This window comes from Schistocerca piceifrons, chromosome 1, assembly GCF_021461385.2.
Source record: "Schistocerca piceifrons isolate TAMUIC-IGC-003096 chromosome 1, iqSchPice1.1, whole genome shotgun sequence".
Classification (NCBI taxonomy): domain Eukaryota; kingdom Metazoa; phylum Arthropoda; class Insecta; order Orthoptera; family Acrididae; genus Schistocerca; species Schistocerca piceifrons.
The window spans coordinates 1,015,217,930-1,015,243,923 of record NC_060138.1 but is presented as its reverse complement, the minus strand read 5'-3'; the positions used below and the strand labels follow the sequence as shown (position 1 = coordinate 1,015,243,923).

The window sequence follows — 25,994 nt, the reverse complement described above, 5'->3', positions numbered from 1 at the left end:
GCCGTTTTTCCAAAACTCATTCATACCACACAAGAAACAATTGCCTCTGAACCAACTACTACAAACAGTGATGAGTCAGAACGACAGGACGGAACCAACAATGAAGTGTCCACTGCCATGACCACCCTCGCTGATGAACAGGTTCCTGTTTCTGCCCAAGTTAATCACCACCATGACCTGACGCTACGCATGAGAATTACCTCTACGTAATTGCGAAGTACTGTGGGCAATTATGTCCAGTGCTCAGGCTTTCCGCTTCCGAGGAGACGAGACAGAACCATAACCAAAATTCTGGACGTGGCCCAATCCTCCTGATGTTGTGCGGTATAAGGCACAACAAACTGGAAGCCGATGGATCCGCCATGAGATATCACACCAGGTGTCTGTTATCTACCTGAAGCAATAAATTTCTTTGTTCAGTTACCTTTCTTTTTTTTAATGATTTCTTGAATCCTTCAATTGCGATTTTCTTTTACATTTGTGTCCGTGTGCGTGTGTGTGTGTGTGTGCGTGTGTGTGTTCAGAAATGTTTCAAATGGCCCTAAGCACTATGGGACTTAACATCTGAGGTCAACAGTCCCCTAGAACTTACAACTACTTAAACCTAACTAACCTAAGGACAGCACACACATCCATGCCCGAGGCAGGATTCGAAACTGCGACCGTAGCAGCAGCGCGGTTCCAGACTGAAGCGCCTAGAACTGCTCTGCCATAGCGGCCGGCGTGTGTCTTTCTATTCTTACAAGAACTCTTTGATTTCCTTTTTTTTATTTCTAACCAAAAGCTTATTTTTTGGAACGCAGTGTTGACAATTTGCAAAAAGAATGTATGGATTCTAATAAAGGCACTACAACAATGTGAGACATCCACCATGGACGAGTTTTCTATGTAAAATGTGGAATGTCACTTAGCTCGGCAACCTGCACTCCCAACAATGTGACACACAAAAGACATTCCCCACCCCTTATTATAAGAAACATAATTTTTGAAAAGACGGATTTCGAAAGAAGAGATGTGTAGCCATGGTGAGTAAGAATCTCAATCTTCCACGCGAAATATTAAGGGAATTACGTTTAGAAAACCTCAGAAATGTCACAAAGTTGGGGAATTCAGCTGTATGCCATTGGATACACAACACTATCGTCTCTGGTTCACTTTCACAGCTATTTGGACAGCAGCCGTTTCATTTCTGATGTGTTATATATAGGCTGTAGCTGTTCCCTACCTTAGAGATCTCCGTGAAGTTGTCTTATAACAGGACTATCTTAGCGCCTACTGCTTCCCTCGCGTAGACTACTGTCTGGACAGATTTCTTATGTTTTTCTTTAATCAAATTTCACGTTGTTCACAAATTGCATTACCTTCTAAAATTTTTACGCTAATTAAGGCCATAGAAGCATAGACTTTTTCTGACAAAAAAGCGGTTCTGGTAGCTGGAGTCCAAGCTTTTTGTTAATTATGCCTTTGGCATTTTTGTGGTGATATTTCCTAAGACACTTTCATCCCCTAACACCTGTTCCCTTATCTAACTGAGAAGTGAAATATCAGTTTTCATATACTTTTCTTTAAAATCTCTTTGATATAACGAAATATTTACTTAAATAACGAAACATTTTCTTAAAAGTTTTCATTCACTGTTTGAATTTCCAAAAACAGTGAAACATGTATTTTTTTTATTTCTAACAGAGTAGTCAAATACAAATTTCATAGATTTATCTTTGAAAATGCTTTCACGATAAAATAATTTCATAAAACTTTTCATTCCCCATTCCACCCTCTTAAGGGGTGAATAACCAATATTACTGAAATACGTATTTTTTAAATTTCCAACCAAAAAGTCAAATACCAATTTTCATAGATGTAGCTTTAGCAGTTCTTTACTAATGACTAATCTTCATAAAAACTTTCACCCTCTATTTTACCCTCTTAGTGGCTGAATTTCCAAAAAGGCTGAAATATGTATTATTTTATTTCTGACTAAGAAACCAAATACCAATTTTCGTAGTTTTAACATAAAAATTGTCCTAAAAGAGATATGTTTTTGAAACGCCTTTCATCCCCTATTTCACCCCCTTGGGAGTGCAACTTCTAACAATCCCTTCTTAAACAGTGTCTGCATACCCTCTCAAAATTTCAAGTTTCCATCCTTAGCAGTTTGGGCTTGGCGGGTGATGAGTCAACAAGCAATGAGTGAGTAATTCAGATTCTTTTTTTTAATGTTATTCCATCCCCCGCCTCCACGGATGGGCTGTCAGCGGATACAATTTGCCACTCTTCAGCCACATCACATAAGAGTAAAGATTTTAAAACGTGACTTAAAGTTTGACACGGTAGTTGACAAAATGAATGTTTGACATAATAAAGAGACAGATAATACCTGCATAATTTAAAATATGAAAGGTGGATCTGTTGATTGATTAAAATATTGGCACAGCTGAAATGGCAAATAAATGTTTCATAAAAGATATGTAAGATAAAAAAGTAAAAAAGCCTTGTGTTGACTGATTAGGACAGATACACAGACGAGTGAAGTGATGAGGGGGCAAGGGGTACCATGGGAACGTAGCAGTTGGGGTACTGAGTAAGACAGTGTTAGTGTTGAAGGAGCAATTTTGGAGAATGAAAAATGTGGGTGGAGAGGAGTGGAGAGGAAAGGAGCCCTGACTGGAGGAGGTGGGTGGAATCTGGTAGGACAGGTATGTATCAGGGCGGATTTCGGGACTGGAGAAGGGAAAGCGATTGAAGTTTCGTTGTGAGAGGATGTGGAGAGAGTGGAAGTGTAACGTAGGAGGAATGTGGTGATAGAGGTGTGACAGAGTACCAGGAGCAGTGAGCATGGGAGAACTTAGAGGGTGGATAGTTTCAGGTTTACTGGTAACGTCGAAATCAGTCAGTCGGGACATTGCCTATATACAATGAGATGATAACGCAGGGTCGTTGTTGCCCATGGTTTTTTGATCCACCTCGATCAAAAGGCGTTAGACTTTTGTCCTGGTAAACTCATTCCCCAGGTCTTGTACCCAATGAAAGAATCTGGTCATTGGTTTCCGAGAGAGTTGTGTGCCGCTCAGTCCATAGCCAGTTGATGACCTCTGTCATAGATCTGAAGCAGCATCGAGTGATGTACTTGTATTTAACATCTAAGACTCACGTGACAAGATGACATCCGGCCTAAAGCCGCCACCACTGCTGCCAGAGGTGGGAGCCCTGTGTACTAAATTTCGTACCCTGTAGATCCCGAAATTCAATCAAGTGTTCTTCATACTGTAGTGTATGTATACAATAATTAAAATTTGTTATCCTTATTGATATTGCAGTTTTCATGTACAGCTGGGTAACTATACATATTGTAAAAATGTGTGTGTGTGTGTGTGTGTGTGTGTGTGTGTGTGTTTGTGTGTGTGTGTGCGTGTGTGTGTGTGTGTGTGTGTGGTTTTACATATCACCTCCTAAACGACTAGACCATTTTCAACCAGACTTGGTACGGTTATCCATCACTGTCAGGCAACAAGTACCTACCTATCATAGTTCAAGAGGTTATGATGTAATAAACAAATAGATGCGTGAAAAAGTTGCCGCATTATGTATGTCGTTTAAATTTATTACTTCCGTGGTACTAACTCTATTCGCAATCAGTTTCGCAGCTAGAATCCCCATATGCCAGTAAATGCACATAGAAAATTATATCATAGTACTACGCATAGTTTAGGACATACGACGTCATAAGCACTGATATGCGTGAATAACTGCCGCATTATACCTGTCGTTTAAGTTTAGTACTTCTTTGCTCATAAGTTTTTTCATAAACACACCTTGCAGACAGTAGCCACATTTGCCTCTAAATGTCCTTGAAAAATTATGTCATTGTATGACACATACACTCCTGGAAATGGAAAAAAGAACACATTGACACCGGTGTGTCAGACCCACCATACTTGCTCCGGACACTGCGAGAGGGCTGTACAAGCAATGATCACACGCACGGCACAGCGGACAAACCAGGAACCGCGGTGTTGGCCGTCGAATGGCGCTAGCTGCGCAGCATTTGTGCACCGCCGCCGTCAGTGTCAGCCAGTTTGCCGTGGCATACGGAGCTCCATCGCAGTCTTTAACACTGGTAGCATGCCGCGACAGCGTGGACGTGAACCGTATGTGCAGTTGACGGACTTTGAGCGAGGGCGTATAGTGGGCATGCGGGAGGCCGGGTGTACGTACCGCCGAATTGCTCAACACGTGGGGCGTGGGGTCTCCACAGTACATCGATGTTATCGCCAGTGGTCGGCGGAAGGTGCACGTGCCCGTCGACCTGGGACCGGACCGCAGCGACGCACGGATGCACGCCAAGACCGTAGGATCCTACGCAGTGCCGTAGGGGACCGCACCGCCACTTCCCAGCAAATTAGGGACACTGTTGCTCCTGGAGTATCGGCGAGGACCATTCGCAACCGTCTCCATGAAGCTGGGCTACGGTCCCGCACACCGTTAGGCCGTCTTCCGCTCACGCCCCAACATCGTGCAGCCCGCCTCCAGTGGTGTCGCGACAGGCGTGAATGGAGGGACGAATGGAGACGTGTCGTCTTCAGCGATGAGAGTCGCTTCTGCCTTGGTGCCAATGATGGTCGTATGCGTGTTTGGCGCCGTGCAGGTGAGCGCCACAATCAGGACTGCATACGACCGAGGCACACAGGGCCAACACCCGGCATCATGGTGTGGGGAGCGATCTCCTACACTGGCCGTACACCACTGGTGATCGTCGAGGGGACACTGAATAGTGCACGGTACATCCAAACCGTCATCGAACCCATCGTTCTACCATTCCTAGACCGGCAAGGGAACTTGCTGTTCCAACAGGACAATGCACGTCCGCATGTATCCCGTGCCACCCAACGTGCTCTATAAGGTGTAAGTCAACTACCCTGGCCAGCAAGATCTCCGGATCTGTCCCCCATTGAGCATGTTTGGGACTGGATGAAGCGTCGTCTCACGCGGTCTGCACGTCCAGCACGAACGCTGGTCCAACTGAGGCGCCAGCTGGAAATGGCATGGCAAGCCGTTCCACAGGACTACATCTAGCATCTCTACGATCGTCTCCATGGGAGAATAGCAGCCTGCATTGCTGCGAAAGGTGGATATACACTGTACTAGTGCCGACATTGTGCATGCTCTGTTGCCTGTGTCTATGTGCCTGTGGTTCTGTCAGTGTGATCATGTGATGTATCTGACCCCAGGATTGTGTCAATAAAGTTTCCCCTTCCTGGGACAATGAATTCACGGTGTTCTTATTTCAATTTCCAGGAGTGTATATCAGCAGACATGGACAGGTTCCTTACACCAAAACAAGAATAAAAATCTAGTAAACAAGATCTCTTAAGCGCATACCTTAAGAGCAATGAGCACTTGTTCAGTAGAAGAGATGTTTTTCAGTCTGGTGAAGATGATGAAGTGCACTTAGGCGTCCGCAGCTCGTGGTCGTGCGGTAGCGTTCTCGCTTCCCGCGCCCGGGTTCCCGGGTTCGATTCCCGGCGGGGTCAGGGATTTTCTCTGCCTCGTGATGACTGGGTGTGATATCCTTAGGTTAGTTAGGTTTAAGTAGTTCTAACAAGGGAATGGTCTGACGTGTCATGTCGAAACCTGTGTTGCTTTTCTTACCACTGTGAGTTAACATTGCAAGAAGTCTGTATGCAGAATTTTAGCTGCTGACATGACCTGGACGTCTGTAAACAATTTTATGAAGTAAGACATTATTGTCGCATGGTTTCCGCCGCTTATAACTGCCTCTTGTACAACCCTGACCTCTGTCGCTACGTTATACCAACGCCATCTATGGACAAGGTGGTGTTAGCTACGCGCCGCTCTCTTGCCACAGCAGTGAGAGAGATGATTCCCCCAGTGAAAGCGATCGTATGATATTTAAACATTCGTTGGTAAATGTGGCTGATATGTTATCTACAACATTGTTTCCAAGTAGCTATGAAATAGTCACAAATAAAAATACGGTTTAGAACACGTCAAAATTTTATTTCTTGTAATTACCGCAAAAATGCGAAATATTGATACAATCTTCAAAACATAGGTTTTTTGTGCACCAAGAACATACAAGCAAAGACGCCATATGACAGCCCTGCGAATCACATACGTTGTTAGATGTCCGTAGACAAAACTGGGCTGGTGTTAGGAATGAATCAGGCCTAGTATCAATATATTTCGAGGAGTGCCACGCATATTTAATCAAATTCTGATACCGTGGGGAGGAAAATTGATAATGTACTACTGATTGCAGCTTGAGAATATTGTCACGGTGATAGACAGGAAATTGCAGTGATCTGCACACAATAATTTTCTCTGTTAGTTTTCTGTAAAATGCCTTCCACTGACGGAAAGCCCGCATCTCGTGGTCGTGCGGCAGCGTTCTCGCTTCCCACGCCCGGGTTCCCGGGTTCGATTCCCGGCGGGGTCGGGGATTTTCTCTGCCTCGTGATGGCTGGGTGTTGTGTGATGTCCTTAGGTTAGTTAGGTTTAAGTAGTTCTAAGTTCTAGGGGACTGATGACCTAAGATGTTAAGTCCCATAGTGCTCAGAGCCATTTGAACCATTTTTGAACTGACGGAAAAATTCTCTGTCTAAAGGTTGAATTACGTTCGTCGTACCGGGTGGAATCTGAAGTATCTCTACTTCTTTGCCAGGGTGGGCTCGAAATACAGTTTTTAATGAATCAGACCTTTTATGACCTGACCACGAATCTAGAAGAAGAAGAGATTTGTTCCCGCAGAACGGAAGAAAAGCATGACGCATGAAAAGTATAACGTTTTCATTTCCCATCTTTCCAGACTTCGATGCGCCTACCACGAGATTGTTTGCGTAGAACATTGCTCTTTTGACACGTGGTCCAAAACGTCCAGTTGGTTCTCAAAGAGACACATATAGTTTAGGCAGCAATGAACCATCCAGACTAATTATGGGCATTATAGTGTATGAATGGGTGAGTGCAGTCGTGGACTGCGCAATCGCCTCAATATGTTTTTCCCCTTTGAAGGACAGTGTTCTTTTCGCACGCATTTCTTTTTGAAAACCTGAATGATCTGCATTGTACACGTACGATTCGCTAAAACTACCGATCCTATTTTTTGCATTCGTAAGAAAAGCTTCTATCAAACGATTTGTGTCACTTCATTTTTCGACCTGTTTCTCGATACAAATTTTGTTATTTTTCTTACCACAATTTTATGTGATCTTTTGAAGCGACTAATCCAACTTTGAGAAGCTGTAAATTCTTCAGCGCCCATCGCGTTGGCAATCTCTAATGCCCAATCAAGCAAAGTTGTATCGCTGACACTAAATGACTGTTGTCTGGCATCGGTAAATAGCTCAAAAAGTCGCGCATTTATCTCCGTCGCAGTTTCCAGTCGACTCTTACACGTCGTCCGGCGACTTCCTTTTTCCATCTATACAATTCACGCTCAGAACGGACAAAGCGATACTTATTTTAATCAGTACTGACACGTAGGCGTTTCTTACCACTTTCGTTCAACCAATACGTCACCGCTGTTTCTTTGTCTGATAACGTAATTGTAGTTGCCGGTGTTACTTTAGGAGATAACTGATGATGGTACGTGGCACTATCACTCGAAGAGTCTTCATGAGTTCAACTTTCGTCGGTGTTTTCGCCGTCTATAGATTCACAGTCTGCAATATCGAGTGTTTCAGTTGTTTCTAGCCACATGTCTGCGCCATTTACATGCTCGTCTAGAAGTTTAACAACCATGTCGCACAACACATAATCTTCACGCGTGTTTTCTGTTGATTGTTTCATTTGGCGTCTGTGGTATATCTCCATGGCAAGCAGCAAAACATTTACAGGATTCACCATCACCTGTGAGGGGAGATTGAGTGTTCACTGTAAAGTGGCTTGCGGAGTATAGATGAACATGTACAGAACATCTTTCGCATCTCTAACCAGTTTCAGGACGGTGTGTTTCGAAATACGTACCAGAAATTAAAAGGGCGTGCATGCCACAGAAACGAATATTCGATTCCCCTTTCCGCCAAAACCGTGCAGCGATATTCCTTTTAGTGAACGCCGCGATAAGACGGCCGCACTTCCCGACCATGCGCACAACGCTCGCGGCTCGCCATTTCCAGGGGTGGCCAGCCGTCACTGTAAGCGCCAAGCAGGAAACACAGCCGTGTTCGTGATTTTTTTAGGTGACTTCCAGTTCATGTCAGCAGCTACAATTTTGCATACGAACCTTTTGCACAGTTAAATAACAGTGATAAAAAAAGCAATACATGTTTCGCCATGACAAGTCTGACCATTCCCTTGTAAGTTCTAGGGGACTGATGACTATAGATGATAAGTCCCATAGTGCTCAGAGCCATTTGAACCATTTTTGCTCATAGGTCTTGAAGTATGTGTTTTGGAGCCGTTGTTTACTAAACATTTTTTATTTATTTCTTTGTAGGGAATCTGTCCCCAAAGTTTGTCGAAGTTTCTTTTGGGACACCCTGTATAAAAAATCAGATTTTATTTGCTGAGACCGATTGCATGTGCAGTTGCTAACAAGCGGAGAGATATATAGTGTAGAGTGGTAGGGGAGAGCAGTACACAGTGTAACGTGGTACACAGTGATATATTTCATTTCAGATGTATCTAGTAACAAATTTTCTTCATTTGATACCACTATACATTGACCTTTATCGTGACATCTTCGACTGTAATGGTCGAACATTTGGCGAACTGTGTTCTGCCTTACGTGTTATTGTATCGTGTTGATAGCCAGAAATTACAATTAACATCTATTTATAAATTTAATATTTTCCATAATACACTCAGCTAAGAGAAAGTTGCTATTTTGTGATCAGTTGTACACTTTTATACACACAATGTCTAGTTTTAGATATGGCAGATGTCTAGGTTATAGATCTCAACTAACTTTTTAGTTGATGGTGTCTTTCAGTACACAGTGAAACACTTCTATACAGTACACAGTGAAACAGTATAGGCTAATGGATTTTGAGAAATTCAGACCCATACAATTTACCAGGTAGTAGAATGTGCTGATGAAAGTTTTCTTAAGGTATTGACACTAACAACAGTAACTTCTGGTTTTAGTAGATACAGACTTTGTCGAGTTAATGTCAACATCTTCGATGAGTCGGATTTTCTTGTGTCTGCGGTTTCGGACCACTCCTTAAATTTTGATGGTTAGCCTAATCCAATTGCACTATTGGGTTCTTTTAAATGCATGACCCCTCAAACGCCTTTGGTAGGTGATATGCAAAATGTTGAGGCAGTCAGATGAAGTTTATACACTGATGACACTGGCACCAGGATATCATATATACCACCAAAGGAATTTCATGGTTTCCCAAAAGCTCCTCCTAGGAAAACAACTCGACACTCAAAAGGGAGAAGCGTCGTGCAGACTGCAACACCTGAGAAGGCAGCTATCGAGGGGGAAAACTTAAGGAAAAGGGTAAAGTTAGAAGAAATAGATCAGAGAAGAGAGCCGACAAGCAGAAAATTAAGCAATGTGAAAGTAAAAGGGCTTCTCGCGAAAGTGATGAGCAAAGTGATAAAGATGAGGTATCGTTCCATGAATTAGTCGCTTGACCGTTTTACTTTGGACCCGGATGTTGTGATTGTCGACTACAGTTTGGTAAAATTCTCAAACGATCGACTTTTTGTACCTACTAGTGTTGACACTAGTAGGTGCTGATGATGAATATGAAGTCTCATATCTTCAAAAAAAGTGAAGAAAGTAGCAGGTTTTGTATTCCCAGAAGTATAAGATATATTTCTGTGTATGACAAAACGACACTTAAATGACTTTGCCATCAGCATTGCCCGTGGCTACCAAGAGACTATAAAATTATATTCTCTATCCATTCACCTTTGGTCGACGTGATGCTCACTGAGAAAACTTTATTGTATTTTAATGTTTGTAATTGTATTTAAAATATACAAGGTGTACATTTTAACTGAAGACATTGGAATATCTCGAAAGTACACATCGGAACAAAAAAAATTATCATTTCAATTTGTTTGCCTTGGAGGGGCCATCCAACGGTACCATACACGACCCAGTACCCCACTCCGTGTGTGGGTGGTGGGGGGCAACTTTGAAATCTTCAATTAGAACCCCAGTTTTTGTTGCAGAGTATGACTCTAAGGCAAAATCTACATACGATTTGTCTGAAGCGTTGTCTTCGTTGTGCCACAGATGGCGCTGGAGTCGGAGGAATAGAAGTGCGTACACAATAGTAATTTACGACGTGCTACTCTATGGCCCTTGAATATCCAGTGGCACGTGGAACCTCATGTGCATGGTGCAAGGGTAGGACATTCCAGCATTTCATAGCTTCTAAACCCCATTCGCTGTGTTGTATTCCTCCGATATGTCGAACAGACGACTACTTGATGAACCGTAGTGGCCGTGTAGCCATCTACGACGCACCGTAACAGGCAGTGCGCACTGCACTGTGACCTGAGCTCACGTATCGCGCATACGTAGAACAGACAGCACCTCTAAACATTACAATACTTGAGCAGTGTTTATTGTCTGCACACCTACCAATGGACATGCAAATGGACGATGAATATTGCAACCAAAGAAGAAAAAATTGAAAAGATACGGAGAATGTAGGAGAAATGTCGAGGTTGCTGTTGCCTTGTACGCCGAGCGTTTTCCAGAGAAAGCTCGCTCTCGTTCGTTTTTTTACGAGGTTCTGAACGCCTCTGTGTCTGATGATAGCATACAGATCATCAAAAGGAAACGAAGCAAAGGTGTTGCATGAGAAGCTAATGAAATGGCTGTAGTAGTGGCGGAGCACCGCAACCCATGGATAAGCGTCCGGCAATTACACCGCGATTCCGGTATGTCCGTCATAATACTGCGTCGTAGAAAGTATGATCCACACCACGTGTCACTGCATGAAGAACTTCATGGCACCGATTTCCATAACCGGGAAGTGTTTTGTGAATGGGCATGTCAAAAAATGCAGTTGATTCCCACGTTCCTTGCGAGGTCCTATTTTCCGATAAGTCTACATTCACAAGACATGGTATCGTTAACCGGCATAATATGCATTACTGGAGCGTACACAATCCCCACTGGTTACGACAAGTTGTCCATCAACGTCCTTGGTCGGTTAACGTATGGTGTTTCATCATGGGGAACAAAATTAGTGGTCCATATTTTATCGACGGCGCGTTGAATGCACGCAAATATCGAATGTTTTTGGAACACAAACTACAGGTACTACTGCAGGATGTTGCCCTCGACGTTCGACAACGTAGTAGTTTCAGCATGACGGTTGCCCAGCGCATTACGCAAATGAAGCACGGTATATCGGCCGAGGTGGCCCTATTAATTGGTCCGCTAGGTCGCCAGATTTGACGTCGCCAGATTTCTTTCTGTAGGGATATTAAGATTTACCATCAACTGTCAACAGGCCGTGAAGGCATGGTCGATCGCATCAGAGACGCCTCTGCTGACATTCCCGCAGATGTGCCTCTGTCCTTTGCACGGTCATTTGAAAAGGAGATCACTAAGTGTACTGCAGTTGGTGGTACTACGTTTGAACTCTTATCTAACTGGAAAAGTAGAGTAGCGTTTGTCTCGAGCCACGGCCACAGTAGCTCGTCGAGCAGACCCCTGTTCGATATGTCGGAGGAATACAACGTTGTGAATTAGAATTTATGAGATACTGATCTGTCCTACCCTCGCAGCATGGTTGTGGTGGTTAATCCACCCTAATCAGCCAATTTATGTTGAGCGGGAGGGCCGGATCACATAAGCAACATTCACAGTTTATAACAACAACACTTTTATTAACTTTTCTTTGGCCAAATAAAATTTTGTCTTTAAAATTCAAAATCGTTACAAGCACGGGCAACCGCCCTAATCAAACAACAACATTAATCTTTAACCAAGCATTAAGTGAATTGCAAGTTAATTAAATTCTGCCGGCCGCGGAGGTCTCGCGGTTCTAGGCGCGCAGTCCGGAACCGCGCGACTGCTACGGTCGCAGGTTCGAATCCTGCCTCGGGCATGGATGTGTGTGATGTCCTTAGGTTAGTTAGGTTTAAGTAATTCTAAGTTCTAGGGGACTGATGACCACAGCTGTTAAGTCCCATAGTGCTCAGAGCCAATTAAATTCTATACACAGTAAAGCTCCCAAAAGGAGACTACAATAATGAGATAAAGTTTAACCAATAATGGATATCACAAATTTTTTTTAACACGAAAGGAAATACCAACAGATACACCCCTTCGTGACACATTTTCAAAACAGGTGACGTTACATAGGCACGGGCAAATTCGAGTAGCAGAAGGGAGAAGGGGGGGGGGGGGGGCGGCGGCACTAGACCCAGACCAGAGGCGGCTAGATCCAGAACCCACAGCAAGCGGGCGAGCTGGACAGACAGTACACTATAACACACTGGAAAAAAAGGTCTTAGAGCCCGTGCTACAATACAATTTCAGAGAAAAGGGGGGGAGGGGGGAGAAAGCGGCAAACATTAATTCCTCAAACGTAAAATAACTAAGATGTATAAAATAACAGCCTATTTCACGAACATTGAAACAAAATAGTCAAGGGTGAATCAATAACTAATGCCCTTGACGTAACCTTAAAGGACGAGGATGAATAGCATAATACCAAGTCAGCTTAGAAATTTAAACGACACTAGTAGGTTAACATAAGCTCACTGAAACTGGGGAGCTCATTTAAATTACCCCTTAACAGGATACTGATAAACTTAAACAGTCAAGTAAGGCTACCATTTCACAATTTACGAGTGAACAAGTAATGCAGTTAGATAACACAGAACGTACAGATTCTGTGTTAAGCCTGTGATTTGAACGAACTATAACAACGTCCACACGGTTCACTGTACCAGGAAAAGTATTACAGTTTCACCATACTGGCTTATGCCGTCCATCACTCCGAACAGCAACAGTACCAATTAATACACCTCGCCTACTCGGACTGTATCACATCACAAAATCCAGATAAACCTTTAACCAAGCACAATAACATTTGTTTACTTAAACAGTACTAAATAGAAGGGACCTTTTGGTTGGCAAGACAACAGTTTCCAATCATGGTGCCGATACTTGGGAAGCAAGTATCAGTATAATACGCGCACCAAAACCATGACAAGCAATTCTCACCAAATCTTTTATAAAATCCTTTACAGATCCAAATCAGAGCCGCACGACTCGATTCGGGTAATGTGGCCGAGTCCAGTTCCCACACTACAAGCCAGGTTCGATCTTGCAAACGTGTCAAACACGCCACAACCTCTGCGTCGTGCCCCGGCCTGCTCAACCACGCTCCTCTCCGATTCTCAAGCGCCGCGCGGCTCTCCGGCTGTCCCCTTTCTAGCGCCACACGCCCGTCGCGGCCAAAAGCCACGTCAAACGGCCGAGCGCAAAGATCACACCATGCCGACCCAATCGATCAATCGATACGAGCCGGCATGGCTCAATGGTGGTGGGGTCGCACGCGCCATTCGATATTAAGAGGCCACTAAGTAGCGTGTCGCAAATTACGATTGTGTAGCCGTTTCTATTGCTCCGATTCCAGCGCCATCTTTGGCGGAACAAAGAAAATACTTCAGGCAAAACGTATGTAGATTTTGCTGTAGAATCGCAATCTGCAATAAGAAACGGTGGTTCCTACTGAAGATTTCAAGTTGACCTTCCCCCTACCCCCACCCAAGCACGGGGTGGGGTCGTGTCCGAGTGTGGTATCATTGGATGTCTCACTCCAAGGCAAAAAAATTGGAATTGAAGCTCTTTTTGATCCGATGTGTAGTTTTCGAGATGTTTCCATGTCTTCAGTTAAAATGAACACCCCATATATTAACGTTTTATGTGTGATCTACGCTATTCAGTTATTAACAATGAAAACAAGTCATAACTGTTTCACCATGTATTGCACATGGTACGCAGTAAACAATTTGCAGAGTCTTTTTTAGAATGGTAAGTTCAGTTATTTATTAGCTGTCAAATTATTTTTTTATTCAAAAATGTTGGCAATGAATTGTTTCATTAAATAAAAAAATAATTTTTTTTTATTCTGTAAAAAATACACTACTGACCTTTAAAATTGCTACACCACGAAGATGACGTGCTACAGACGCAAAATTTAACCGACAGGAAGAAGATCCTGTGATATGCAAATGATTAGCTTTTCAGAGCATTTACATAAGGTTGGCGCCGGTGGCGACACCTACAACGTGCTGACATGAGGAAAGTTTCCAACCGATTTCTTCATACACAAACAGCAGTTAACCAGCGTTGCCTGGTGAAACGTTGTTGTGATGCCTCCTGCAAGGAGGAGAAATGCGTACCATCACGTTTCCAAATTTGATAAAGGTCGGATTGTAGCCTATCGCGATTGCGGTTTATCGTATCGCGACATTGCTGCTCGCGTTGGTCGCGATTCAATGACTGTTAGCAGAATATGGAATCGGTGGTTTCAGGAGGGTAATACGGAACGCCGTGATGGGTCCCAACGGCCTCGTATCACTAGCAGTCGAGATGACAGACATCTTATCCGCATGGCTGTAACGGATCGTGCAGCCACGTCTCGATCCCGGAGTCAACAGATGGGGACGTGTGCAAGACAATAACCATCTGCACGAACAGTTTGACGACGTTTGCAGCAGCACGGACTATCAGCTAGGAGACCATGGCTGCGGTTACCCTTGACAGTGCATCACAGACAGGAGCACCTGCGATGGTGTACTCAACGACGAACCTGGGAGCACGAATGGCAAAACGTAATTTTTTCGGATGAATCCAGGTTCTGTTTACAGCATCATGATGGTCGCATCCGTGTTTGGCGACATCGCGGTGAACGCACATTGGAAGCGTGTATTCGTCATCGCCATACTTGCCTATCACCCTGCTTGATGGTATGGGGTGCCATTGGTTACACGTCTCGGTCACCTCTTGTTCGCATTGACGGCACTTTGAACAGTGGACGTTACATTTCAGATGTGTTACGACCCGTGTCTCTACCCTTCATTCGATCCCTGCGAAACCCTATATTTCAGCAGGATAATGCACGACCGTATGTTGCAGGTCCTGTACGGGTCTTTCTGGATACAGAAAGTGTTCGACTGCTGCCCTGCCCAGGACAGTCTCCAGATCTCTCACCAATTGAAAACGTCTGGTGAATGGTGACCGAGCAACTGGCTCGTCACAATACGCCAGTCACTGCTCTTGATGAACTGTGGTATCGTGTTGAAGCTGCATGGGCAACTGTACGTGTACAAGCCATCCAAGCTCTGTTTGACTCAATGCCCAGGCGTATCAAGGCCGTTATTACGGCCAGAGGTGGTTTTTCTGGGTACTGGTTTCTCAGGATCTATGCACCCAAATTGCGTGAAAATGTAATCACATGTCAGTTCTAGTATAATTTAGTTGTCCAATGAATACCCGTTTCTCATCTGCAGTTCTTCTTGGTGTAACAATTTTAATGGCCAGTAGTGTAATTTCTACAAAATTATGAATAATGTGATATTTGTTTCACTGTGTACTACTCTTTGTTCCAGAGAATGGGCGTGAAGTCTGTGACGGTGCTGCAGCGGGCAGCGCGGGCCTTGGGGCGCATCGTGGGCGTGACGGCTGCGCTGCTGGTGGGAAGGCGCGGCCCCGACTCCCTGCAGGGACAAGTCGCGCTGGTCAGCACCGCACTCTCTGTACACGTCAACGACTAAAGCCAGCGTACGAGGGTGCTCTGATAAGTCTGGTAAACTTCAGGCAAAGAATAGTACAGTATTGTCGCGCCTTCGTGCTTGATAAGCTTGATTATCTATGAATCGTACAAGGAATTTCAACAATGTACAGTACAATTAATTATTGACAGCCATCTGAATTGATCAGTGTGTCAAATGCGACTGAAAAATGTAGAAAACGAAGTTTCGTGCTTTTACTAAACATTTTCATTTCAAGGGTTGTACTGACGCACAAATCAAAAGTGGATGACGTTTACACGGACTCTGTACCATCACTGAAGACCATTTGCTTTTGGATTAATGAATTTAATCGTGGTCAGATAACCACCGATGACGAAGCGCGCTCTGGCCATCCAATTGTAGTCACCGCTAAGGAAACCACTGACAACATCCATGACATTGTAATACAAGAACGCCGAGTAATAATTTGTGAGATTGCTGAGACTTTAGGCACTCAACTGAGCGAGTGTATAATATCCTGCACGGAGAGTTGGCTGTGCAGAAGCTGTGTGCTAGATGGGTGCTGCCGTTGCTTACAGTCGACCAAAAGAACAGCTGGCACAACATTTCAGCACAAGGTCTGGCGATGTTTAATCGCAGTACGCAACACTTTTTACGCCAATTTGTGATTGTTGATGAAACCGGCATCCACCATTACACGCCTGGAATCAAAACTGCGGTTAAAGTAATGACAAAATACCATTATTTTGGCTGGTAAGGTGATGGCCACTGTTTCTTTGTGATCCCTAAGAAATAATCCTCATAGATTGCTTGGACAATGGCAGAATCATAATTCGACCGTATTGTGCTTCATTGATGGATCATTTGAAACTTGCGTTGGCTGAAAAATGACGAAGATTGGCACTCAAAAAAATGCTCTTTAACCAGAATAATGCACCATTCCATATATATGCTACGACAAAGCCGAAATTGCGTGAATTGGGCTTTGCGTTGGTAACTCATTCACACTATTCACCAGACTTAGCCCCAGGTGGCTTCTTCCTGTTCCCTAACCTGACACTTCGGCTTCCTAAGAAGAAATTTTCTTTAAATGAGGAAGTGATAGTTGCAGTCAACGAGTATTTTACAGTGTTTGACAAACTCTGTTTTTGCGATGGGATGACAAAGCTTGAGGATCGCTGGACGAAGTGTATATCCCTCAAAAGAGTCAATGCCGAGAAGTAAAGCGAGTTGTTTTCGAAACAAATATTTTTTCTTTCTTTTTTTACCAGACTTATCAGACCACCCACGTAGTTCTGTGTTATGATAACACACTGGAGCAAGTGTAAAAGTCCAAGTACCTTCGCTGCGAAATAACTTATATATAGAGGATAACTGTACAAAGAAAAGCAATTTTCACCTTGTATGGAGCGGAATGTTGGGTAATGGTAATAAAAGATCTGAAGCAATTGAAAGCATCAGAAATGAAATTCCTCAGACCAGCAAAAAGGTTGTAACGAGGAGGATGAAATCATCAACAACTGCATGGGGCACTCATAAAGTTTTTAGTATCAGTCTAAAAAATTGTTATGTGATCAATTTTTGTTTGTGTTCATGCGTTAATCAAGGCTAGTGAAGATGTAGGTCTAAGGAAAAGTGAAGACAAAACTAAATACCTGGTTACTACTAGTATGCCAACAGATGTAGATCACGAAATATTAAGAGTTCGAGACATGCTGTTGGAAAAAGTGAACACATTTAAGTATCTAGGCGTGGACATCACTTCGAGAAATGAGATTGAATCCGAACTGAAGAAGAGATTACGGGCGGGAAATGCGTGCTACTTCTCACTGAATAGATTACTTTCATCACGGATATTGTCTAGAAATTTAAAGATTAGAATATACGAAACTATTATTCTACCAGTTATGCTGTATGGCAGTGAGACTTGGTCTCTCACTGTGCAAAATGAAAAGCCGTTTCGAGTATTTGAAAAAAATTTGATGAAGATTTTCGAAGCAAAAAGGGATGACATTTGCGGAGAGGGCGAAAACTGCATAACGAAGAGGTTCACGAACTCTATTCAAGCCCTGACATAGTATTATTAAATCGCGTAGGCTGCGATGGGCGGGTCACGTGGCTCGAACGGATGAGGACAGGGCAGCGCGCAGAGTACTGGTATGGCACTTGGAGGGGAAATGTCCTGTGGGGAGACCGAGGCGTAGATGGGAGGATAATGTGAAGGCTGATTTGAGGAGCCTAGGTATTGCAGGTGAATGGAAGGAAATAGCCCAAGACAGGGACAGATGGCGAAAATACGTTGCTCCGCTAATGAACTCTCGAGTCCGGTATGACCAGTGAGTGAGTGAGTTCAGTACTATTACACTTTGAAATCCTATCGCCACAGAACCGTAGCGTACTGTCAGAGCAGAAAAATAAAATATGAAATAAATTTAACCCCCTAATAAAGTGGGGATGGGTTGCACTGTTTTGATTTGACTGTCCTAGCAGCGTACTACGTTATGTTACTGTGGCGAGGGGATTTCAGTGGGTGCCAGGACCACGTACATGTACAGCGCCTTTCCTGCTAACAAAAAAAAACAAATCAATGAAGTTTCGGGATTGCAGTCGGATTACGTCGACTTCTTGTCACGATATTTCGGCTGACAACCATTCAGCCATCCTCAGGTGAGTGTTTTACACTGGAGATTGCTAGTTCACATTGCTAATTTTACACCAAATTTCGGCGCGAAGACGCATGCCTGAAGGCAGACGCTACATGTTCGACCTCTGACGAATTCCGCCCCCTCTGCGAATATTGCTCCATCTGTAGCGCGCAGGCACATGCGTAATGGTGATACTACATGAGTGCTCTCTGTCGGAATGCGCGGACACAGACTTGAAGTGCAGATGTAAAAATTAATAAAATTAATTGTCGCTAGACTTGTCTTTAGTTATAAAGTATTTTCTTTCGGGAGAAATTAATGAAGTCACCGGATCCCAGGCGTTATCCAGTTGAAATCCGCAATCACGATTAATATCATCTTCCACCAAACGTATTTCCACCGATTCCTTAATAACTGAATCCCAGAAGAATCTCGTCGAGGTCAAGTTTTCGATGCCAGAATAATCCTTAGATTGTCCTGTGGAAATACAATGCTGAGCTGTGGCTGACTTACTAAGCTGCGAAAGGTGAGTGTGGGGATCATGTTCGACGCATATTTCACGTAATGCGCGCGTTGCCGCTCCAATGTAGCCTTTGCCGCGCCGTTAAGATACTCTGTAGATTCCTGACCTCCTTAGTCCGAGATCGTTCTTTGCCGAACCGAGAAGAGCGCATGGTTTTGCAGGTGCTCGGAAGAAGACTTTCAAGTATGGACTTACTAACCTATACTTCAAATTCAAGAAGGAGAAGAAGAAGAAGAATCAACAATAACACAATTTTACATGACCATAAATCATATTTGCTTCAGCCAACTGGTGGTGCTACAAAAGCTTTTACTCATGACATCAAAAGACACTTTCTATGAATGTATTCCTGAGATAAAACGTTTCTATAAATACCCAACATTGAGTTCCATTGTCTATTAGGCAGCTCCTACGTCAGAGTTGCAAATCAACTAAAATCTACTAATTTATAGCTGGAAACATGATAGATAAATGGATATACTGTTAAAAGGAGGGACGCGTGTGATGCGGCGAAATGATGATCATTTGTGGTCACTTGTCGAACAGCGTTGTTGGAAAACAACTGGTGAAGCAGTCGCTGGTGAGAGTACTGTCAGTGCATAGCATTTGGTGATGCCTGACGAATACTGTCCGCTTCAACAAACGCCAATCCAGACCCCCCTCCCATGCCTGTGGTCGTTAAGTGTGTTTCACTCTGGGGAAACTGCAGCTATAGTCTACTTGAAATCTACGTCACCGAAAAAGGTAGTGCCAATCGAACTGCCAGTGTATGGACTTTAAGAGAGACTCAAATGTATTTCGCATGCAGCGGAACGTGCCTTAAATCAGCAGCACTCCAGCAGATCAAACAATAATAGCGAACAGTGGTAGAAGATCGTCGCACTCATCAAGTTCACGTAAGGTATATGGGCATTTCACGAGCGTACTGTAGCTGCCCTTGACGCACGAGCACTGTGCAGAGTACATGCTCATTTGGTCCTTGTTCTGCTGAGCATATGCTTATTTGGCCCTTGACTACAATAATGGGCGTGGTTTGTTATGAGCCCCATTGTTTACAATTTAGGATTGGCATAATGTGTTTATCACAGCTGTGGTGGATTATGACCATCACAGAAATCCTCATATTATGTTCTATTGGTGACTACGTAGTATTGTTAAGTATTCTGGGCTGACGGTTTATAACAGCTGATGACGACATGTGTGATGTGAACTGCTAATAATTTTTTTGTTCACTCAGCATCTACGTCACTACGTCGTCAATTAAACACTTACAATTTGCGGATCACCACTTGCATAAGTCATAACGACTATTTCACTGTTTTCATCCTGTTGTAAATCGCGTTATGGTTTTAAAGTGCAGAAGATAGCTTTATGTTGACTCCCCAAATGTACTCTGAGCACTTCCCGATTCAGAGGCATGTAACCATAAATTCATAAAGATTTTAGTTCTAAATATTGTTTCCTGGTGTTACTTGTAATGAAATAAAAAATGAGGTGTTTGAAGCGAGAAACCTTATACATCTTTTACTACGGCATCATGTGCGATGTTCCTTCAGCAGAAAATAAATACACTGACAGAAAAAAATTGAAACATCACCCACGAGTAACGCGACACAAATGAAATTTCGCGTCAGTTGCATAAGAGTGACGTTACTAGCGCCAATATGAGGCTGCAAATCAGGTTTGCTTTAGAGACACACTGTAACGATCGTGAATGTTACTTACCTTTGAGATTAGACGTGGTGAGCTGATTGACAGTCGAGAATGCCTCTAGGCGACAAAGACGTCGTTATCAACAGCTCACAGAGTTTGAACTAGGTCATATAATAGGGCTACGAGAAGCTGGATGTTCCTTCTGCGATACTGCAGAAAAACTTGGCAGGAACGTAGCCACTGTACACTGTAGCCGGAAACGGAGGTCACGAGAATGTACTGTGGCAAGAAGACCGGCCTCTGACGGCCACGTGTCACTACCGTGTCCGGCGTATGGCTCTTGCGCATCGTACCGCATCTGTAGCAGCAATATGAGCATCATCTGGCACCACAGTGGCACAACGAACTGTTACATGTAGATAATTTCAAGGACAGCTATAATACATACCTCTCTACCGTGCATTCCACTGGCACCAAAGCACAGCCATTTGCGACTTCAGTGTTGTCAATCGAGAGCTCATTGGAAAGTAGGGTGGAGGTCTGTAGCGTTTTCCGATGAAAGCTGGTTGTGCCTCGGTGCCAGTGATGGCGATGTGTTGGTTAGACGGAGGCCAGCTGAGGGCCTGCAACCTACCTGTCTGCATGCTAGACACACTGAAACTACATCTGGAGTAATGGTCTGGGGTGCGATTTTGTCTGACAGCAGGAGCATTCTCGTGGTTAAGCCACGCAATTCGACGGCAATTTGTACGTCATTCTGGTGATTCGACCTTTTGTGCTGCCACTCATGAGCAGAATTCCAGGGGGAGTTTTCCAACAGGATAACGCTCACGTACTTAGTGCTGTTGTAATCCAGCATGCTCTGCAAGGTGTCGACATTTTGCCTTGGTCTGCTCGATTAGTAGGTCTGTCTCCAATCGAGCACGTGCGGGACACCATCGGACGACAACTCTAGCCTCATCCATAAACAGCATTAATTGTCCCTGTATTGACCGACCAAATGCAATAGCCAAGAAGGTCCATCCCACAAATTGACATCCGGCACCTGCACACACAATGCATGTACGTTTGCATGCTTGCATTCAACATCCTGGCGGTTACACTGTTTATTAATGTACCAGCGTTTCACACTTGCAGTCACTTATCTCTCGCTACAATTAACCTGTGAACATGCAATGTTAATCATCTAAATATGTTACCAATACAAATTTGTTCCAAAAATGTCATTACTCCTCATCAATTATTTTTGAGTGTTGAGATTTTTTTTTCGTCAGTGTATATGCGAAATTTTCTATACATATTTAAAATAAAGTTCCCCATGGCGGATCTGTTGGTATGTTCGGGATAGTCTAAAGAATAGCTGTAGGGATTTTGATAAGCCTACTGTTTTTGCTAATGAGTAGACTGATTTAGGAGGAAGTTATGTGTATTCAATTTATAACATTTCGTGCTAATTGGCTTAAGTATAACGAATTACTAAAGGCCCCCTTCGCTGCGGAAACGATATCATTGCCGTCTACATGTGAATGGAAGAACGTCTTCGAATCGTGACGGTTCGCTCAGCGTGGTCCTGCAGTCATGCGACTTTATGTGGCATGGGGTGCTTCGTACCAATGTTGTGTTGTAGGGGTTGCTTCATACCACTGTTGTGTGGCGGAGACTGCTTTGAACCGATGTTGTGTGGTAGAGGGTGTTTTGTACAGATGTTGCGTGACAGAGGGTACTTCATACCAATGTTTTATGGCGGAGAGTGCATCCTACAAATGTTGCTAGAGAGAGAGTGCTTCATAGCGATGTTACGGGAGGCATTCAAAAAGTAATGCAACGTTTTTTTTCTGAAAGCAAGCTGGTTTAGTTCAAGATCCAAATACACGATATTTTCCCCGCTCTTTTGGTTCCAAAACACTTTTTTCCAACATAATCTCTGTTGAGTGCGTCAGCGTTACGCCGCCGTACTGGGAGAACTTGTATGTCTGTGTGATACCTCACTAGTGGTCGACGTCGGGGCCAACCCCTTGCTGCACCAGTAACCTCCACATCATCCACGTGCTGCTCTCCGCTGAGTGCATATTTCACTGGGTCAAACAGTTGGAAGTCGGAGGGTGCGAGATCCGTGCTATACGGTGCATGGGGAAGAACAGTTGAATGAAGTTTTGTGGGCTCCTTTCAGGTGTGCATAGTTCTCAGACGTCCAGTTGAGCGCCGAGATGTTTGACTGTGATACGTCTATCACCTCGCACGAGAGTACATGAAATATGGACAACCATCAGCTGTATAATGAAATAACAACAACGAAAAATTGTGCCGGACTGGAACTCGAACCCGGATTTCCCGCTTATCGCTATTGATCGCATTACCATTAGGCTATCCGAGCATGATTCACGACCAGACCCAAACTTCTATATGTTATCAACCATGTGTCTACAACCTGTACTCGCACCATCCATTATGTGTATTCCCATTATAACAATACCTCCACTAACAGTTAATTAGTTCAAAAATTTATCGCGTCGCGCAGTCAAAGTATGATCTTTTTATTGCGCAACTAGAAGATCTTTAATGTGGCAGGTATTGGTACATCAATTGATTACAGTCACTGAAGAAATTTAACAATAATATCAGTTATCTTGTATTTACAATCCAACGACGATCTCGCTCTGGCTTTGGCTCGTAATTAAAATTTTTGTCTAGGTGACGTGACTATCGTTGTTGGTGCGAAAGGCACTCGGATGTTAATTAAGCCGTCTTTAAGAACTTACGAAGACAATTTTTCACAAAAATTCACATTTATTAAACTTCTTACACTTTCACATGTTCAACACATTACTTCGTCATACAATTTCGCAGTTGTTACTGCACTTAATAAAACTCACAACATTTTTCATTGTCCACTTGTCAAACTCATGTTTTCATTTCCAACACAAAGTCAAGACTGTTCATATTCAACACAAAAACTCGACTACTCTGTACGCTTCCGCGCCAAAAGTCATAAGCCAGCCTCAAAGATAACAATAAGTACAAAGATATTCACAGTAGATAATATATCGATTTCAACATCTCAAAATATCGACGTACCTACATATAAAAATGAAACCAAATTTAAATAGAGTGAAAAATATGAGACATTACGTAGAAAAATATTCATTAATGGCTCAAATGGCTCTGAGCACTATGGGACTCAACATCTTAGGTCATAAGTCCCCTAGAACTTAGAACTACTTAAATCTAACTAACCTAAGGACATCACACACACCCATGCCCGAGGCAGGATTCGAACCTGCGACCGTAGCAGTCCCGCGGTTCCGGACTGCAGCGCCAGAACCGCACGGCACCGCGGCCGGCAATATTCATTAATCTACGGCATCGAAAAATTAGGTTGGCGGGTGTTAATGGTTTCGCAAATAAAGAACCATTATACCATACAGGGGAGACATTTTGATTGAAAGACGCTTGCCCGATGTCGGCGGATAAATACGATATTGCAGTACCTCTGTTGTGGAGAAGTAGGATACAATGTTCCTTTGGACACGCATTGGTATCCGAAGGAACATTGCATCGTACTTCTGGCCAGCACAGGCACTGCAATATCGCATCGAACGAGAGTGTCCACCCGTTCCAGCGATGCAAGAGTCACAGCGTGCCGGCACGCGAGAGATCGGGCAGGTTTTCACGACCTTGTTGCGATGATGACAGACCCCTTGCCCAACGACACACTAAAAGAAACTCAGTCACAGCTCTCTGCTTGGAACGGAGGCCCATTACAGACTCCATTTTGAAGGCTACGCAAAGCACCATCACATGCCGGAACTATGAAACTGTAGGGACTGATGTGGGACATTCCACGATGTCCCACGACAAATTCAGAATTTTTCAACCGAAACTGGCCTGGAAGAAAGGTGTTCCATTACTAATTGAAAGCCTCTCCTACAGTGGGAAATGCGGAAAAAGTTCACACAGAAAATTTAGCTGACAATGGACTGACACTGCAGCCGGACGGCCAGCGTGTGGCCATTCTCTGGCCGAACTGACGCTGGGTGGCGTGATAGGTCGCAGGTACCATTTTTGGCACGAGATGTCACTGCAAACGCCAATTAAATACGGAACAGGTAACATTGGAGCACCCTGAGAACTGTCGCGTGCCGCTTATATCGTTTAAGTTATCTGAAAGTGTTGATCTTCAGTTACTTGATGTTGTAATCTATATTTTAATGGCTCTAAGCACCAAGGGACTTAACATCTAAGGTCATCAGTACCCTAGACTTAGAACTACTTAAACCTAACTACACTAAGGACATCATACACATCCATGCCCGAGGCAGGATTCGAACCTGCGACCGTAGCAGCAACGCGGTACCGGACTAAAGCGCCTAGAACCGCTCGGCCACAACGGTCGGCAATCTGTGTTTTTACCATAACCCTATGCAGTGTCCTGTAAACAAAATCGCAGCTGCGCCAGACTAGGCATCTGGCCGCAGGTACTTAATGCTACCCTTGTGAAGCGGAGGAAGGTTGCCAGTATCAAATGAAATGGCGTACAGTGAAAAATCAAACTTAGATTCTCGACTTGACGGTGTCCGATTTGGTGTAGCTGTCCTCCTAATAATGAAATAAGTGACTGGGCAGCTGCAAAACAATTCAGATTGCTGGATGGAGGAAACCCCCCAGGACCTCATAGTAACCCTCTTATACTCTATAGATTGGTTTATTGTAGGTCGCTCGAAAAACGGAACATTACACTTTGCTATCTATGAAAAGGGTCGCACGATTGGCGTGTGGAACTATAAACTCATTATCATTCACTTCGATTTTCTTATAGGATAATGAAATATAAATGGTTCTCGCGTATGATCACTTGTATGAAGACCGAAAAACTCCTGTGCATGAATCATCGTGGTTTCCGGAAGCACAGATCACACGCTCTATTGGATGTCGTATTTCCTCGCTTCCAAAAAGCCTTCGGTACAATTTCACATCATTTTTTTGTAAACTAAAGTCGCCCAAACGGAATATTCGAACAGATAACCGATTAGACTACAAATTTCCAAGCAAGGAGAACTTTTATGCTGTCCTTAACGGGAATGCATCGTTAGAAGCACAGTTAGCGTTCGGTGTACCACAAACTTGTGTCATAGGGCCGCTGCTTTTAACTTCGTATATAAATCACCTGCTGGAATTCAGCACAGCACTCGTGGCTGCCGCATCGCGGTCGCAAAGTGGGGCCGAGGCAGTTTCAGATAAGTTTTTACAGTCTGACGATAATTTATGGATTTGTAGTTTTAGCTTCACTATGTCCATTATGGACAAACGGTAGTTGCTTTTATTCTGAAGAAGACTGGTTTATCCCGAATGAAACCTAGATAAATCTGGGTAAACTTTGCAACTGAGGCTGTAGGTTTTTAAAATTAACATTTATACAGTTGCTGACAGGGCCGCGAAATGTTGAACATATTTAACTAATGAAC

General features: G+C 43.7%; 1 protein-coding gene across 1 annotated transcript in view; it reads left to right on the top strand.

Annotated features, from left to right (window-relative positions):
• The window catches only part of LOC124777211 (ketoacyl reductase HetN-like), a 346,039-nt gene that overhangs the window by 129,727 nt on the left and 190,318 nt on the right, over window positions 1-25,994 (top strand). Inside the window, exon 2 of the mRNA XM_047252530.1 lies at window positions 15,568-15,696. Within this exon, the coding sequence (XP_047108486.1) occupies window positions 15,571-15,696 (126 nt within the window). The 5' untranslated portion in view covers window positions 15,568-15,570. The remainder of the gene's footprint in view (window positions 1-15,567; window positions 15,697-25,994) is intronic.